Source organism: Caloenas nicobarica, chromosome Z, assembly GCF_036013445.1.
Source record: "Caloenas nicobarica isolate bCalNic1 chromosome Z, bCalNic1.hap1, whole genome shotgun sequence".
Lineage (NCBI taxonomy): Eukaryota > Metazoa > Chordata > Aves > Columbiformes > Columbidae > Caloenas > Caloenas nicobarica.
The window spans coordinates 52,994,020-53,013,594 of NC_088284.1; the positions used below are offsets into that span (position 1 = coordinate 52,994,020).

At 38.8% G+C, this 19,575-nt stretch overlaps 1 protein-coding gene across 22 annotated transcripts in view; it reads right to left on the bottom strand.

The window, feature by feature from the left end:
• The window catches only part of AOPEP (aminopeptidase O (putative)), a 199,283-nt gene that overhangs the window by 81,837 nt on the left and 97,871 nt on the right, over window positions 1–19,575 (bottom strand). For 20 of the 22 annotated variants that reach the window (XR_010607772.1, XR_010607783.1, XR_010607780.1 and 17 more), the window contains 3 exons: window positions 18,394–18,454; window positions 2,604–2,666; window positions 1,891–1,974 (listed from right to left, as the gene is read on the bottom strand). Coding sequence is in view for 4 of the 22 variants with exons in the window: in XM_065655560.1 (XP_065511632.1) it covers window positions 1,891–1,974; window positions 2,604–2,666; window positions 18,394–18,454 (208 nt within the window). In the remaining 18 variants the exon portion in view is untranslated. The remainder of the gene's footprint in view (window positions 1–1,890; window positions 1,975–2,603; window positions 2,667–18,393; window positions 18,455–19,575) is intronic. The other 2 variants (XR_010607782.1, XR_010607781.1) reach the window with 1 other exon arrangement.

Sequence of the window (19,575 nt, forward strand, 5' to 3'; positions counted from 1 at the left end):
CACCATGGCAATGACCAAACTTCTAAGGAACATGAAGAATCCCACCCTCAATGCCAATGTCAATGGTTTCTCAACCAAACATAAGGTTATTGTTACATTGTTTCCTTCCCATGGGGCTAAGTACCCTGCCAATGCAGTGCTGCACTGAATGTCCCAATAATTATTAATACTTACAGACATTACAAGACAGTGTGCTTTCTCACCTTCAATTTTAATTCACATTTCTGCCCACAGACCTTACTCAAGAGTTACTGTTTAAAAAAACCCATCAGTATAACTTAGGTTTGCACATTAGGTTTTGCACTCCTAACATGGCAACCCTACATGCTGAAGTTCTCTCTCGCAAACTTTGAAGCAGTAAGAGAATAAGCCTCCCCGCAACAGAAATGGAATTTTATCAGTACAAAGGGGTTTTGCACTGAGGAAGCTTTCTCCTATAAGAAGAGATGAGGAGGGATGTAACAGCACAAGGTACCTATAAGCTGACTGCTAAGATGGAGCAGAGGACCATACCATTTAAAAATTACTTCAAAACGTATGCACACCATAGGTTGTACTAGGGCTATTAGTACCATGAATGCATTTTGCTCACAATTCACAATGATCTATTTTTTAACTTTTAAAAAAAATCCTTTTTCATCTTGACATAAAGTGATTGTAAATACAACTGCTACACATACAAGCAAAAAACCATTCACATCCGGAAATATAAACAGTAATGGAATCATTTGGGCAAAAGTTTATGCTCTCTCTGTTTAGATCATGTCATTCTAAAGTACAACACCACAAACATCTTTCCCAAGTGATGTATTCCAGTTACAAAATAAAAGTAGCAATGAATTAAAGGATGCTATTTGGTGGTTTTTAGCTCACCATGGAGCTGGTAAATCATCCACACAGAACAATGCACTTGGTAGACATTTGTCATATACTGCAATGCCCATACTAAGGCAACACATCCCAGGAGCTGGCAGCCACACTATCAGCAAGAATTTGGCTACAGAAACAGCAATGATTCATCATGCATTCTAGAAGCACTGTCGAAACAGCAAAACAACACACTGCTATTTTAATCCTTTAAAGGTAACAAGGGTTTAAAAAAATAATTACAGATTTGTTTGCAAAACTAAAGAAAGAAAAAAACCTCACATGATTCTAATAATGCATCTGGAAATGCATCTTTATTCACATTTTTTTTTCTTCAAAGGACAGAAAACAGCTATTTAGTAGAAGTGTCAGCTAACTACTTCTCTACATTGTGATTTAAATGGTCAACTCAACATTATACAAAAATGTTTCAAAATAGCCAAATCAAAAATCACCAGTTTAAAAATAGCTTGTGTTGTATTCAGTTTTTTAAATCCTCCATAGCAATTTTAAAAATATCCAGACGTCTTCACTAATTGAAATCTATATTGCAAGTAGATGATTTTCAAAGTCACTCTCTGAATGAAGAGCCAAGAGCATAGTCAGAACATGTGTTTCAATGTACATATCACACCTATTATTGTCCCAATATCCACTATGAAAACTGTTTATCAGCTACCAGTATCTGAAAATTCCCAAATAGCGGTGCAGGTCCTGTCAGAAGCTCTCAAGTGCTACTGATTTCTCTGATGAAAGCACTCTTTCTTCCTTGGAATGTTCCAGTTAAATACAAATATAGGCAAAATTTGCCTCCTAAATTACAGACATCTGAAAAGATTATTCATTTCTTTCCATCATAACTGCATAGTGACACCGAAACTTTTATCAGTAACATCCTTTTACTATCACCTTGTTGAAGAAGGTAAAGAATGCCTCTATAGAGTTTAAGACAGTGTCATCAGAAAGCATTTTGGATGTGCTGCCCTTTGTCCCATTGCACAAACGCACATCACGAGCCCTTACCTTTTGGAAAACTACTTCATCCTGCTTTCTTTTCTTTTTGCCGCTTTTTCTGATCCTCTGGTTTGTCTGAATCCATTTTGTGACCTGGAGTTCAAAACCATAGTGCTTTTTTAGGAAGAAGACATGACCTGAGCGCAGCTATTCAGCATTAATAAGAACCCATAAACAGACTCAAGACTATTTTTTCCATTGCTTCACTGGAAAAAGGAAAAGCACTTTTCCCATTTAGAATGACACGGTTTTAGGTAATCTGGTTAGTTAGGTGTGCATGGTCAAAGTGTGAAGTGTTGTTCATCTTACAGCTTCCAGTGTAAGGGTTTTTTGCACAAAGAATGTGTTTGATGCCAGACTATGCTGCAAAATGGAAAGTTATCAATGCAGCATGCAAAAATCAAGGGAAAAATATCTGCACTTTGTCCCTTACACTTTCTATTTCAAGTAAGAAATTTATTTCCATCCACCCACTCGAATGTTGTTCCAGACTACCAATGCCAAATTTAGATGGGGAGGTCGTTACTATTTAATACAGTAATAATACTTGGGTTGTTTCCCCCATACAAATATTTTTATTCCTAATACGAGAGCAATTATTTTTTTAAAGCGAAAGCGTGGCAGGGGTTGGGAGAGGGTGTCAGGTGGAAGGCTCAAGGAACAGATTTGCAAGGGAAAGACGCGGGGGACAACATAGCAGCAACGAAAGGTTTTCCCCTCACCTCGCCGCGCACTTGCTGGACGAGCTGACACTCCTCCCAAGTCTCACCCTCCTCCAGCAAAGGCTACACGGGGGAGAAAGCGCACGTTGAGGGGGGCTCGTTCGCGGACAATCCCCACGGCTCTCCGCTGCCCCGCGCCGCGCTGCGCCCGCTCCGCCGCCCCCCGGCCCGGCCCCAGCGCCACCCGGAGCCGCGCCCGCCCCGTCGCATCCCGCCGTCGCCGGGCTCGGTGGCGGCACGCCGCAGCTCTCGGTAGGAAATGAAACACCTCCGCGGGGTCCCCCGCCTCCGTGCTTCGGCCCCCGAGAGCCCCGCGGAGAGGAGGAGCCTGCCTTAAAGACGTAAGGGCCGGCCGGCGCCGGGGCGGCCCCGCCGGGGTCTCCGCGCCTCCCCCGGCGCGGCGCGGCCGGAGAGCCGCTGGCAGCAGCGCCCGCGGTGCCCGTCGGGCCCCTGCCCGCGGGAGCGGCTCTCCGCGCCACGGAGGAGCGGAGCGGGGCCCGGCCCAGCCCAGCGCGGTGGAGCCGCCGCGCCGCGCTCCCTCGGACCGAAGGGCCGGCCCTTCCCAACCTCTGCGTGCGCGCTCGTCACGGGTTTACACCCTAATTTTTAGAGAGGCGCTCTCCCCTTGAGTCTCTTGTTATGAAAGACGCTTTCCTATGAACCCTCCTGTAAAGACCCTCTGTCACAGGCCTTTACAGAGGAACAGCCTCATGGAGCCTGTTCAAGAGAGAAAGTATCATCCCCATTAAGTGCTTCAAGATCTCCAATACTTGCTTGACATCTAAAGAATCCAACTACTAAATTACCTTGGAGGGTCTGAAATGCGTCTTAAAAACAAGAACCAAAGCAGAAGCCTCAGTGAAATGCTTTATTCAACAAAGTACTGCGAGCAGGTGATTAAATTTAGGCATGGGACTTCAACAGATGTTTCTGCACCCCTGGAAAAGGATATTCAGACTCCATCCACCATGATGGGAGAGACCCAAGTAACATCAGCCATGCAAAATCTGAGTACTAGAAATTCTAAAGTTAGGATTTTATTAAGTGGTCTCAGTTTAGCATTAAAATGAGGGACAACAAAGGACAGACTGCATCACACCTGGTAGAGTTAAAATGATGCTAGTAAGGTATTTTCAGTAATTTTAAAACATTTTATACTCTGCGCTACATATGACAATTCCCTGAAAACTTCAAAAGAAAATCTGTGCTCTTGTAAAATAGTAAGACTCATTAAAGCATGTCTTTGAGCAAACTCTCCCATATATAGAATTAGATGGACTTTGCAAACACATTTAAGTAAACAAAGGTAGGTCCAATTAGTGGACAGTAAATCTTGACAGTATCCCTTTAACTTACCACTTGAAAAAAGAAAACCTCTCTCCTACCCTTTTTGTTTTACTGCCTTCTTTCAAGATCAAAAGCTTTAGATCAAAGCCAAGATCAAACTCAATGCTTTAAATAGAAGCAAATTCACTATGAAGCATTACACAAAGAAAAACTTTTTAACAGAGATATCACAGTATAAAATCTTAACTATAGATGTTTATTTCACACTCACAACAGGTATACTTTAAAATCTGTATCAACAATGTATTTTTGTTTTCTAAAGCCACAGCAGATTTTCTACTAAATGGTAATTCTGAAAGCTCCTGGAGATTGACTCTTGAACTGTGTGCATTTGAATGAAGAAAGAACAACAGAGCATAGTTCAAAGAGAACGAACAAGAATATGAACAAAAAATTATGTTAATGGCAAACACAAAGTAATGCAACTACCTAAACAATATTTCCTTGGATCAGTTAACAGATTAGATTATGCATTCCCACAGAAGTTACGGGAAAGACTGAGTCATAGAAACAATGGAAGACTTATACTTTAAATCCTTCAAAGAATTACACTTCCTCTCCTGTCAAATGTTTGGAGAAAACTAGGGGAAAAAATTACATGAGACATTGATTTGCAGACCTGCAGACCCTGAGGCTGGTTTGGGATGAAAATCCCTGAACACACCAACACACTGTGTGTTAAAACTCGGAGGTAACTCCTGTTTTCCTGTTAGCAGCTGCACAGCAGTGAAGGAAACTCCGCAGGAATTGTCACCGACTTTTTGTAATGGTAATATACCTCATGGAGCCAACACCTGGGTTTCCCCGGTGCTTGGCTGCTGTGCACACCGCAACTTGAACAGTTGTATACTGTGAGATGATTGCACTGCAGCGTAAGGTAAGAGCCAGCGTGCCCATGCAGGCAGCCTGCAGAGGAATGAACAGCAGGTTGGGCCTAACAAGCTGTGGTCACAGCACACCAGCTGTGCGGTCAGCTGTTAACTCTGCTTATTGGTGCTTCAGTAAGATGGAGCTCATGACCAGATTAGGAAATTTTGCTGGGAAAACTGGGAGCAGGAGAGAGAGAGCATGGAAAAGAGACAAGGAAGTGGAAAAGAGGAGGGGAGGATGGAAAGGGAAGAAAGGGAGGAAAAATATTTTTAACACTATTTGGTCTCCTACTGTATTCTTCCATACTCCAAAAGGAGGAACTTCCTTACACTACATAAAAGGGTGATGGCACACCCAACTTAACGGGAGAATGACTGCATCACCCTCCATCAACAGTCCTGCTTGCATCCACGTGACACTGACTGTCATACTTGAATCCCCTACAACAGAAATTTAAGAGATTAGTCCATCCTCCATGTCCTTCTTTACTTGGGAGGACCTTCAGAGACCGCTAGTGCAGCTGTCCTATATAAAACTTAGGTTGCAAACACCACAAAGGTTCCAAACAAGCATTTATGCATGTCAGAGCATGCTAGGATCCTTCGTTCTTGCAGCAGAAGGATTAAACATAACTAAATTCTGAAATAGAGGGGAGGAGGTCCAATACCCTGGTAAATAACTTAGGCAATGATTTACACCAACTATTCTCCAAGTCACAGAATCACAGAATCACAGAATGTTAGGGATTGGAAGGGACCTCGAAAGATCATCTAGTCCAATCCCCCTGCCACGGCAGAAACACCTAGGTGAGGTTACACAGGAAGGCGTCCAGGCGGGTTTTGAATGTCTCCAGAGAAGGAGAATCCACAACCTCCCTGGGCAGCCTGTTCCAGTGTTCCGTCACCCTCACTGAGAAGAAGTTTCTTCTCAAATTTAAGTGGAACCTCTTGTGTTCCAGCTTGAACCTATTACCCCATGTCTTACTGTTGGTTGTCACCGAGAAGAGCCTGGCTCCATCCTCATGACACCCACCCTTTATATATTTATAAACATTGATGAGGTCACCCTTCAGTCTTCTCTTCTCCAAGCTAAAGAGACCCAGCTCCCTCAGCCTTTCCTCATAAGGGAGATGCTCCACTCCCTTCATCATCTTTGTGGCCCTGCGCTGGACTCTCTCCAGCAGTTCCCTGTCCTTCTTGAACTGAGGGGCCCAGAACTGGACACAATATTCCAGATGAGGTCTCACCAGGGCAGAGTAGAGGGCAAGGAGAACCTCTCTGGACCTACTAACCACCCCCCTTCTAATACACCCCAGGATGCCATTGGCCTTCTTGGCCACAAGGGCACAGTGCTGGCTCATGGTCATCCTGCTGTCCACCAGGACCCCCAGGTCCCTTTCCCCTACACTGCTCTCTAATAGGTCATTCCCCAACCTGTACTGGAACCTGGGGTTGTTCCTGCCCAGATGTAAGACTCTACATTTTCCCTTGTTATATTTCATTAATTTTTTCCCTGCCCAACTCTCTAGCCTGTCCAGATCTCGCTGGATGGCAGCACAGCCTTCTGGCGTGTCAGCCACTCCTCCCAGCTTGGTGTCATCAGCAAACTTGCTGACAGTACACTCAGTTCCCTCATCCAAGTCATTGATGAAAGTCCATCCAACATACAATGAACTTTCGGAATTGCATATAGCCCATAAAACATCAGGATATTTGTGCGAAAGAAAACTGTTTCATTTTAAATTGAAACAGAAACTGGTTTAAAATTGTTTGGACTGTGATGGCTACTAATGTTATTTCACAAGTCAATGAAAAATTATAATCATGCACTTTTCCTTTGCATAGGTTGCCTGTAACTTCAGCTGGTCTGTGCTACTCTCATGCTAAAACATTCAATATTGATAAACTAAGAAGGTTGTTTTATCTAACATGAACACTAATTTAGTGCCCATTTTGTTGGTTTGCCAACAGTCCTCAGATACTGGAAGGCAAAAAGAAAAAACTGAAAATGGAGGAATGGAAATATTTACAGTAGATTAGTTTCAGAAGAGCTTCTGCAAAGCACAGGAAATTGATAACTAATGTAGTTGAGCCATTTTCCAGGCTCTCATGCCTTGAGATTTTATTTTCCTCTAAATTACTGAATTTTACACTGTATATACACACTTGCATTTATATATTGAGAACTATGTGGACACCAGCAAGCACACAGAAAAGTCTAAAGATTTTACTATCATGTCTTGTTTTCTCCTACAAGGTGCAGGTAACTTCACCAGTGTACAAATTGCAATTTTGTACCTCTCTACACTTTTCCTTGTGACATAAAACAATAAATGGACTCCCCTCTGATTTCATTCTAAGGTACTAGAATGATACTGCCTACTTTTTACGGCTGATGCCATCACTTCTGTGGTATCAGTAAAGGATCATTTAAAGGAACTATGATAAAAAGGCAAGATACGTTACTGTTTTCCTACCACACAGAACATTTACAGGAAAAACCACTAGTCTAAGCTGGAAAATTAACTTACTTGCAAACTGAGAATACTGTGTGCCCTCAGAACAGCCTATGTGACCTGAAAACTGCTACAGCAAAAGAGACCTTGCTTCCAATCTTTTGTAAACAGGTTCAGAAAATGAAAATACTGAAAAGTATTTTATCCAGTAGCTCACAAGCTGATTAATAACAGCTCAAAACATTTGACTGTATTCTGCAAGACATTTGACTGTATTCCGCAAGAGCAACAACTGCAAGGATTTTAAAACACTATTAGAATGTTATCAGAATTTGGCAGATAAACTAAGGGGGCAGTGGGCTAAAACTGAAAGTGGCAAGATGGGTGGTGCATCTGGTGTGCAAGAAGCGGTGTATCAGCAGTGGATCAAAAATTACCAAAAAAGAAATTCAGCCCAGAATGTGCTCCTGTAAGAGCAGCAAGTCCTCCAACTCATTTTGTGCAGTTTTCACAAGGACAGCTTTAGTCACTGAAATGGAAAATCAAGTTGTTCTGACATGATCTGTATTTTAGGAAAGATGGTAATTTATATTGGTGCTATAAATCCAAATGTTCTAGTTCCTTCAAGAGCCTCTGTGGTGGTGTATACACGTTCTTTTCAGATCAGCATGCTATTATATGTCTGATATTCTTCAATGTAACACACCTACAGAGACATTATGGTCAAGTCAAACTTGCCCTTCCTGAAAACCTCTCTACCTCCAAGAGACAAAAACCTGTTGAAACAATAACTTTGAGCATATACTTTCAGTACACTGCAACATGACCTTCAAACACTGTGGCAGGAATATTTTTTTCAAAGGGGTAATGCAAATACATCCTTCATATCCACATTAGCAACCCTGCCTTGTGGAAAAAGTTCCCAGGTAAAGATAAATCACTGTACCCACCTATTTAGTTCAAGATCAGATTCATAACCTGAGAAAGTATCTCTGACCACGTGACCACAGGTTCTCTAAATAATATGCTTATTACTGAATAAGAGTATGTAATGTATAATGATATCTAATGTATGTGTCATATTGCAATAATTTATCTATATTAGAATAATCGTTTTAGAGTATGTTAAATGCCTTTTTTTTCCTCTTGATTTTGCCAGGTGCTCTCACTACTATACAGATATCTCTCTGGAATAACTGCAAAAGTAGATTATTGTTTTTATATTTAGGCCTTTCTGCTTGAGAAGTATTCCCTTGTGCTACAAACTTTCAACACACTCCTGACTGCAAATTATAGCACCTTCCTCTACAAGTAGCAAGATAATATTTAAAAGATAATCATAGAATCATTTAGGGTGGAAAAGACCTTTAAGATCATCGAATCCAACCATAAACCTAACACTGCCAAGTCCACCACTAAACCATGTTGCTAAGCACCATATCTACGCATCTTTTAAACACCTCCAGGGATGGTGACTCCACCACTTCCCTGGGCAGCCTGTTCCAATGCCTGACAGCCCTTTCCGTGAATATACAAGATATGACATTTTTCAATACAATGACATATGGAAATAAGACCTCAGATTCAGTTTGGGTCTGCATTCTGTCAATTTGAAAGTAATTTGAATCTAGACATTTTGAAACCAAAGGACAATGACTATGGCTCAAGTTTCTTCGACATAAGAGAATCCTTTGTAAAATTCACTTTGGCTCGACCCAACACCAAGATCTTGTAGGCAGTGGGTAGTTACTGGCTGGCCAAACTGCATAGGAGTTTGAAAACCCTGTGTTGTTGGGGCTTTTTTTTGCTTGTTTTTTAATTACAGAGAAAAACAAAGGAAAACATGCCTGAACATGGATACTGGACAGTCCTACACAACTGATGTGACAAGCAGTGTTTTTCTTCCTTTTCCAGTACAAGGAGACTCAAACAAAATGAAGTAGACTTTATTTGTTGAAGAAATAAAATACATCTTTCAGACCTCTGAGTCTTACTGATCCCCTGAAGCAATGAAAAACCCTTCCAACAGCTCTAGTAAAGAAACATATTCAAGGCAAAAGTTCTTTAGCCCTCTGGCCATGAAATGCTATTAGCCCATATGCTGAGGATAATAACCATAAGCTGAACCATGACCTTTACTGCTAATTTTTTTATTGACCAATACCTTTGTCAGCCAATAGACTTTTCAAACCTTTCTCCAATCTCCATTTCAGCATTTAAATTTCACTGTGGGCTGAGAAGGGAGTTAGTTAGTTAAGTTAGTTAAAGCATCCTGGAAATACATCCCTTTCTTATGGGGATGGAATGAGTTTTAGAAGAATCACCTTTTTCTTTCGTGAGTAAACAGAAGTTGATCTTCATCTGCATCTTCAGTGTGACTATGAAGCACTGCTAAATCAAAAGAGGATGACTGAAGGTAATATAAACCAGGAAAGATCTTGATATTGCTCGTATCCACTTCTGTGGAAGACAGTAAACTGATGGAGATGGAGCAAAGACCACAACACAAATTTTGTTACTATCTGCTCTCTGTAAGTACTTCAGCATCTCAGCATTTTTACAGCATGTGTGAAAAAAGCATTGGCCTCAGGAGCAAGAGCTTCCATCCCGAAATCTGGTCAGCTGGGAACACACAGCAGAATCTGAACACTCAGGATCGTGTTGAGTTTCTAACTGGACAACTGCACAGTTTTTTTCGGTCAGCATTACAGAGAGCTACGTGGACTTCAAATACATGGTATGTGTTCATACTCATGAATGACATACATCTTCCACACATATTGATTCCTTCCAAATACAAACATGTCTTTCTAAAAGCCTAGAAAACAGGGAAATTTTCCAGGAATCTTAAAATCATAGAATGTACTGAGTTGGAAGGGACCCACAAGGATCATCAAGTCCAACTCCTGTCCTTGCATAGAACAACTCCACAGCTGTAAACTCCACAACTCCACAGGAAGTAAAATGTGTGTTTCTTTTAAAAACCCTAGACCACTGGGGAGGGAATGTGGCAACTTGTTCCTGTCACATCAAGTTTTTCCCTCAGGTTCATGCCCAGCTCTCTATCCTTCTGCACTAAAAAGATCTCAAGTATTATTTCCTAAAGTAGCATTTGACTCCTTATTATTTCATATCCTGTGCCCAATGTGCTAAAACTCCAAACTGGAGAGATTTCAGCCATTTCAAAGGCTACTTTTTCCCAATTAATATAGAAAAACTGTTTTCTTACAAGATAGCACAAAAAGTACTTTAAACATCTAGGGATTGTTTCCACTGGGTAAAGAAAACAATGGTCAGGCTAAAAATTAATCGGTTGCTAACTTCTGTGCTTTTCTTGCGATGTTTTCACAAGCAATGGATTAAAATCAATGCTTAATGCTGTGCAAGGCCAGCTGTGTCCTTATTAGGCAAGTCTCAGTTCAACATTTTTTGTGTAAAAGAGGACCTGTCCTCCCTCCCTCTGCTATGTTTCCACCCTCTGCACATGTAGGTGGGAGAGTGGGAGCTTGGGAATGTGAACTTGATCCAGCATTGATCAGCCAGGCAGCAAACTGTTATTGTTCTTTAGATACCAAACATAACTCCTTTCTACTAGGGATAAGCTCAGTCATTCTGCACATAACACAGCTTTTGTGTTCAGCAATGCAATTAATAGAAAATGGAACCAGAATGACCGCTTGAGATTTATTAAACTTAAAAGAGATTCTAGTGAACAAATGAGTGGAATTCAGTCCACAATTATTTTAGAAATTGAACGTTTGTTTCAAATGCACTCCAGCTTCTTGAACAAGCTATTACTTGCACAGTTTTACTATACTACTACTACTACTGTATATCTGAGCTGGACACATGCAATACTGAAAGGCAGCCTGAAGAAAAACACAAAGACGTTTGTGAAAATCTGGCTTTTGACTGGAGAAGCAAGCCAGTGTTTTAGCAGATCATAAAACTGAATTCAGTGAAGTATCCTCAGCCTTAATGCAGACTCAAAGTCCCAGCTGAGAATCTCAAAAGCATTTTTTTTTCTGAATTATTATATGAATGGCTAAATTAAGACTCGTAAAACTCTGGTTTAAACTTCACTTTTAGAAATTTGAACAGAGGTACTGAAGTGTTATGGCAAATACTTTCAAATATAATATTTAAAAATTAATATCTATATTAAACCCAGACACCAAATTACTCAGCGTTATGTGGGTGTCTAAACTAAGGCAGAATTTTTTCCAATTTTAGAATGTGATCACACAACAATTCATAACAATGCTATTCTGATCTTGACTGTCTGTGTTTTTCTTCTAAAATGAGCAATGCAAAAGAAACTTACCTCAAACCTTCCAAAACTATAATACTCTAAGCCATGCCCGAACTTGAAGAGCTCTGAAATATATTTGGGTCCTTACTGACATTTAATGATGTATCATTTTATATAAGCAATTCTCTTGAATTTTTGAACTATTCAACAAACAAGAAGATACCACTATTGCATCTTATTTAGCAGTATCTTAAGTACAATTTATAGGAGCAGCTATTATAAATAAATTACAAGGCCATTTTATGCCAATAACCTTTTTTACATCAACACAGGATCTATTTAAATAATAACAGACCTTACAATTTATTTGATATAGTTTGCCCCAAACAAAATATCATATTCTCTGTATACTTTAGTCTATCTAGAAAGACTTTCATATGGAAAGTCTTCACCTAAAACATCTTTCAAAGAGTTGATGACATAGAGAGAAAGTCTGTCTGTGCAATCTGTCTTGATTTGTTTCTCTTCATGATTCACCTGACATTTATGCACACTACAGCACTATACACATTGCTCGATTACATTTTTATATTTTTGAGAATTCCATCTTCTAAGAGAATGGAATGCAATGGTGACAGTACAACTGCTAATTTCAGAAAAACACAGCACTGATTCATATTCAAAACCTTTTTTCTTATTGTGCTTATTAGAGAATCCACTAATCAATTTATATTATTGACCTATGCTCATTTAAATTTTTAAGGACCCTAAAGATCTTTTAATCTTCCAATCTGCAATTTTGCTGATATCAAAACAATACCATATTTCTTGAAGTGAAGGACCCATTCTTCAAAGTGTGCTTTCCACGTACAATAATAAGTACTTATCTTAAAGCAGCAGTTAGGCTTTCTTCAGATTATTTCTCAAGTATCAACTCACTAGAACTCAACTATCAGTAGTTGTATCCTCTGCATGTTCTGCAAGTCTCCATGTTCAGATTAAAAAAAAAATCAAAAAGTAGCATGCTTCAGATTTAAGTAGTTGTGTGTTATCTTGTGAATAATACTTAATACCAACTTGTTAAACTTTATTAAATAAGAAAATTCTACCTCTTCAGAGCCCCTTCGCAATTGTTTTCCCCAAATCACAAGCTTGAATGAGATTTTTCATACTTAACAGGTCATTCTCACTGCCAGTGCCTTCAAATTTACTGTTATCTCAAGAAACAATAAGGATTTCATTTATTTGCCTTCTCAATGTTTTCACCCACCAATATGCAGTTATTATGTATGACCTGACAGAAAAATTACAAGATAAGGCATGACTAGTAGTGACAAGAAATATCAAGTGTTAACAAACCCAACCTATGATCCAATAAATTTGATTCTTTCTGTTGAAAAATTTTCTAGTACACCTGTAAAACTTGGGTGAACAACTGCTAAAGATAATTTAGAAGTTTAGTAAGAACACTTAAAAAAATATATATGTTTGAATGTGATTGCTTTGTTAGTAATTAACCATAACTGTTAGCCTGCAATGCATTCTCTTGTAGAACTATCCTTTCAGCTGTATTTTTGTCTTAGTAATTTTGTCAAGAAATCGATACAGGTTGTAACTGAGGCAAAAGCCAGGAACCTTCTTATCAACAGATTGCTTTATCAGAAATCTTTTTAAGTAGTTGAGCTGCTGCTATAGCATCTTCCTAAAATTTATGAAACCACAGAAATGTTACTTGCATTGATTTAGAACACTTTACAAATTCGATTTCAGTTGAAAATTTTTATTAGTGTTGCTATGAGTTTCCTTTCCAATCCATTTCTTCTTCAAGTAGGACAATCCAAGAGCCAGTCATACACAAATAAAACTACAAATACTATGAATAAATGACAATTCATTACTGGAAGATTCCTTTTGACTGTGTTTTTCCAGAAATAAAAATGATTTACAAATAACATTAGCAGATGTAGCTTAAACTAATGCTTTACCACAGTAACAAAAAGCAGTGCAAAGGGGAAAAATATGAATTCTTTTTAAATGGCAAAATTCTTAGTATTGTAACAGGAGGCTGTACTCCAATGATCATTCAGAATTAGAAAGCATATATACACACTATAAGCTGTACATACTCTGAAGTATCTGTTGGCAGTACCTACTTGCATCAAGAAATACTGTTTGAGGTAGAACAGTGAATAGGAATTAAGCTTTCGTAGGAGGATAAAGTAGCAAAATGGACTAGAAGAATACAGCAGTTCTATCACCTCTAGCAATTTTTTCATAATTTTAAAGGGATGTTCAGTGTGTTTATCCTACCGCTTGCAGCTATGTGATCACATAAGACTTGTAGATTACACTGAGGATCTGTTGGAAACTAAAAATCATCAAGCAGCAGGCCAACTACTCTTTTTTTTTCCACTCAAAAATGAATCTGAAGAAGATCGTTTCAATCACACAAGGTACCAAATGAAATACACACCTAAGGAACATTCAAGATAGCAAGTTTACCAGTAAATAACAGTATGTTATGAGACAATGTAGTTTCAGAGGAAGGAAAAAAAAAGGTGGAGAAACTGGAAGGAGTTTAAAAAATATGTATAGGAGTTTATGAGATGCAGAGACTACCTAATGTTTATTGGTCTACTTCTCAATTAAACAGTGTACAACAGAGTTCAAAATGAGGAAAGATTTTAAGCATATTTTTAAAACATCAATTACCTAGGGTAGAATAAGAACTTCAGATAGGAGTAAGTGGTCAGTATAACACAAAGACAAGTCTGTGCAGAACTAAGAAAATCATCCTCAAGAAGCATATGGTCTTTTAGTCTTAAACTCTAATTAAACATTACATAGACTGAAAGAGACAATAGAAACTGTACTTAAGAGAACAAAGCAGCAGCAGGGATGAAGTGGACTTGAGTGATTTCATAGGTGTTTTCCAGCTTTAAATGCTGTTTTGTTCTTCTGATTCTACTCCTTGCCAGCTTAACTCATTGACTAAAGTTAGTGGTGTTAAGTCATTGCTACTTGCACATGATGAAAAGTTGCTATAATCCCCTGGTGAGTCACCTCTGAGACAGAAATACATGCTGAAGGTTACTTGACTTGATAAAAGCTATTTTCAACAAAGCAATATGCTTCACCTTCTTTAACACCACCATGATGTGTTGCCAGAAAAAAAATCTTCATGAAAGCTTGTATTTCAGAAATGCTTGCTTTTCATCTCTTATGTTCCTTGTTGTTTTGTGTGTGAGAAAACCTTTCCTGCACAGCAAGCCTGAAGAAAACCACTGTGCTGTGGCACTCTTCCATGTAAGAAAGAACTGGCCAAGCATTACCACACACCCTTTTTTATAAAATTAACCTTCAATGCTTTAGAAAATACCAAATTTGGAAGTGTAACTTGGCATGCAGGATTATTTTTTTCATGGCGAGAACGAGAAGCCAAATTCTGGTTTTATTTATCAGTGTGTCTCCCTTAGGTTAAGTTATTCTTGATTACTAGTGGTATATACATGATCCAGGAAACTGGCACAATATTTAGAAAAGACCAAATGATTTTTCCAAGAGCGAAATGGTAATATAAATTGACAAATATTAAAGTTTTGGTAGTTATAAGCTGCAAAGGGATATATATATGCGGTTCCCTGGATAGAGCTTGAGACAGGATTTGAGGCGGCAAATGTAACAAACCACAGGTAAAGGAGTACAGGATCTTCAGTAAGACAGATGCTGTGGCATATCACTGTAAAGAATACAAAATGCTAATTCCTCCACTGGAAGGAGGATTGTAAGTAACATTTCTTCAGCAGTCTGGGGAGTGGAAAGTATTTACCCTCATCCATCTTCTGCACAAGGACCATCCAAGTGTCCTTAAGCTAGACCCTGTTGTGAAGACAGTGAAATGAGGTGTCGGCTAACAACTCAGTTGTTAAGTGACCATGTTGTTATCAAATTTTCGAAAGTACCAGTTGTGTACAGGTGATACATTTGGATATAACCATGGAAGAAAATTCTTAAAAACACTTTGGTAGCTAATGCTGCAAATGAACCACAAGTGATGAATTTTCTTTATAGTCAATGGATGATGTGAATTTCCTGAGCAAAACCTACCAAAACATAGAAATAAAAGATGCCATGGAAATAACCACAGCCACTACAAAATATAAAAATGCTCATATGAGAGAGATATAAAGAACCATGTTTTGACTTGATTTTCAGAATGGACAGCATAATGCATATTTCCCAATCTCATTACAGACGACAGTCTCTCCAGTAAGGAACTTTCCTCTCCAAATGCAGTGAGGTCTTAGATAGTACTTGTAAACTTAAAATGGTTAAATTCTCAATAAAGTTATTCCTCATAGGTATCTACTAAACCACTAAGAAATGCCTTTTGTCCCTCTAAGAGGGACAGGATTAAGAGTGACTGACTGTTATGCTACAGGACTCTATAGTGCAGTCAGCTAAAGAAGGGTGGTAAGCAGCGGCTTTTCAATTGCTCAGTATTCAGCTGCAGTGGGTGCTTTGTACCTCGCGCTGCTCACGCTGCCAGCCTGGCTGGCTCAGCCACAAAATGTTGCCCAAGGGAGCTGATGGAAACCTTCCTCTTCACACACCCTACTCCACTCACCTGGAAACCCATATGAGAGAGAATAAATCAGTTTGGTCGTGTTACCGGGCTGCTGTATATAATGCAGGTAGTTCACCTGCATGCAAGAAGGTAGTCTGTGTGCCTTCACATAGATTCATCGTGTTAGCCAAGTTAATAGTTTGTTGAAATAAAGGTAATATAATACTTTTTAAGGGGGTTTCAATATCAGCTCCTGTACAGGACACAAGTAGATTTATAGTTCTGTAGTCAGTAAATACAGTCATATTTCAATTATAGATACTAACATATTGAGAGCTAATAAGCAACCTCTGCAGTCTTGATTTCATGAATAAGGACTCCCAAAATGATTTAATAAATGAATGAAACAGGGTTTCCTATTCACTGAATGACAAAACCTCCAGTTCCTTCAATAAAGTGGAAACTAGTTCCCACAAGAGGCTGAGAACTGCTGAAGGCAACAACGGTAAGGTTACTGAGGGAAGAGAGAGACAGAGGGAAGAGGTCAGCATCCCGGTTCTCAGAAGAAAGAACACTAGATCAGCACCATTCCTGTTGAAATTGTTTTTACAAAGCAGCCAAACTGTCAGGGAACTCTCTTTGGTCTTTAAAGAAAATTTACAATTATTTACATCCAGCCTGCTGGATGTGGAACTGTTTTTGCTATGTGTTTTGCTTAAACAACCAATAGATACTTGCAGGGTATAATGAAACTGCTCACTATTTATTCTGAACAACTTACAGTACACACTCAGGAAAACGGAGTTCAGTTTTCACATTAATTAAAATCATTTTCAATTCTCTAGTCTGTTCCTCTCTTCCTTATTTGTGATTGTAGAGTTGATTGTGGGATACCAATAAGGCACAGTCTCAAAGACATACATGTAAGTAAAATGCCAGAAAATTCTCTCATTTCGGACAGCCAGTTCAGCGTCTTACAACTACAGCTGTGCAACATCAGTTTCTCCCCTGTACTTGAAGCAGCTGCTCTACAATGTATTGAATTTTGTGTCAGAAAGAAAACCTTCATCAAAACACAGCATTAAAATCACAGTCCTCTTTCAAGAAATGACTGAACATCAAGATGCATGATGCTACTTTATTGTCCTTTCTTTTCCTCCCTTCCAATTAAAGCTCATTTTACTTGCAATAATTTTACAGGGAGGAAAAAAAAAAAAAAGAACAAGCAAACAAACAATAAACCCTTGATGTTACAGCATATTCAAATATTAGCGTTTGAACATTTTGATCTCATGGCAGAACTTCCTAAAGAGCCTTCTAGACCATACAGAGATCAGCGGATACGCATACCTGCCATGGAAGAGCTCAGCCACTGTTTGGGTACCGCACAGGTTCAGTGGCCATTGCTTATTGTTTCAAGCTCTCCAGCTGTTTTGACAATTCTACCTGCAAACATGCTTACTCCTCAGAGCCTCAGTCATGCTGCCTGAGTACCTTCACTTCTGCACATACAAACCAGGACTTACCATTCTAACTCTTAAAAGTTTGTTGGTTTTGTTTGTTTGTTTGTTTTAATGCTAATGCCAAGTCAAAACCAATGCAAGCACTAGGAAAGATAAGTCCCAAGCAACCTAGGGGATGCCATCTTAGGGGAAACCAGTTAGAAGTTGAGTCCGAAGTGTATAATAAAAACATACTTTGTATAAAACTTGTTTTTAGGAATATTTATGCAGAGGTATCTTTCTTCAGGTAATCCCAGTTTTGCACCAGAATGAATAATCACAGCCTTCACGTAGCATAGACGCAACTAAGCATTTTCAGTTCACAGGATTTAAAACCTTAATATTAAAAGCTTTTAGTATTAAAAGCAGAAAATAATGCTCAGTCTCAACTGCAACAGAGCTGGAACACCAATGAAATATGTTACCCATGCAGCAGATTCTTCAGCAAGTCACACGATATTCACAATATATCAAAGTGCAAATAATTTAACATTTAGTTACTGCTGTCAGTATGGCTGTCAAGTAATTCGTATACTGACAACTGTGAACAATGCTCCTTACATGTAGCAGAGTCCACCACTATACTGTAAAGCGTACTTCCATGTAACTGCAGTATTAAGCAAGAGGATAAGTTTGGTAAGGTTTGCCGTTCAGCAGGTTTGTTGAGACAATGGTCGTCAAAACTGTTTATTTAAAATCGTACCTGCTGTAAGTTCAGGTAAAGATTTAAAAAGCATATAATGTAATGAGAAATGCAAGACTCCAGAAAGGACTGTTAACTGGTATTTTGTATTTACCTTTGGTATTCCGGAAGTGTCAAGCCAATTCTGGACAATACTTTCCACAGTTAAACCAGATCTTAAAAAGGAAAGAAAAAAAAAATTAGAAGACAGACACAAAAATATAGATTTTTCCACATGACAATTAACCCTTTAGAAGCTGAGGAAAACCCTGAATTCCAAGTATTAGTTGTACTGCAGTGGTACTACATTCTTGTTATTGTAATTAGTAATACTACCAGAGGTGATATAAGCAAATTAAAAACAGATCAGCTTTTGTGTGGTTAAAACTCACATGACAAAGACAGTGATTATGAAGATTGACAGAGAAAATGTAAGATGGTAAACTGCATTTATGAAACATGTAAAGTATGAACAGAAGTTGTACTTCTTGTTGAGTGAACTTTGTGTTTCTTTAACAGAAAAAAAAAAATCACAGGCAAGTAAATTTAGCTGGAGACATTCAAAACTAGTATTTTATTAGAGAAGCAGACTAAATGTAAGGATGAAATACCAAAGAAAATGACATTCAATACAAACTTGCTTAAACTTTTGGGTTTTAAAAGGGACTGATAGATATTAATCCTCAGCCCATGTATCTAATATTTTCAGTTTCATCTTTTCTGCAGTTTCTTTATTTTCTGATAACATTCACAGCGAAGTCACAGAATAGTCTGCAGCCCCAGCAAAAGAAGATGGTTTGTCATGATCAAGCTGTGTGGGACTGAAATAACATGTGTAAGTATTTGCAAATTTAGAAATTATATTTCCCCTTTTACTTTCGTAAGCAACTTTGGTTGCATTTACTTCAAACCTAGTTGAAGTCTTCCCAACTTGAAGGGAAGCCTATTAATGGCGGGGAAAAAAAAAAAAAATCACATGGTCCATGCAGTGTGCCAATACTGAAAAAGGAACTTCAGTAAGCCCTCAGTCAAAGTAAATATTCTGAAGAAGCAGAATAGATGTTCATGGTCTTGTGCATAGTAATGCCCTTGCAAGACTCATTCTAATACTTGCAGCTACCTCCACGTGTGTAATGTAGACCCATAACCAACACAGCTTTCATGAAAACAACAGCCATTTAGAAGCTCTGAAGCAGGAAGAGAGGCAACCCAATACAAATTTTATTTGAATTACATGACAAAGCAGCCTTTTTTTTTTTTCCCCCTAACCCTTGACAAAGCTGTGCTCTGGTGTGAC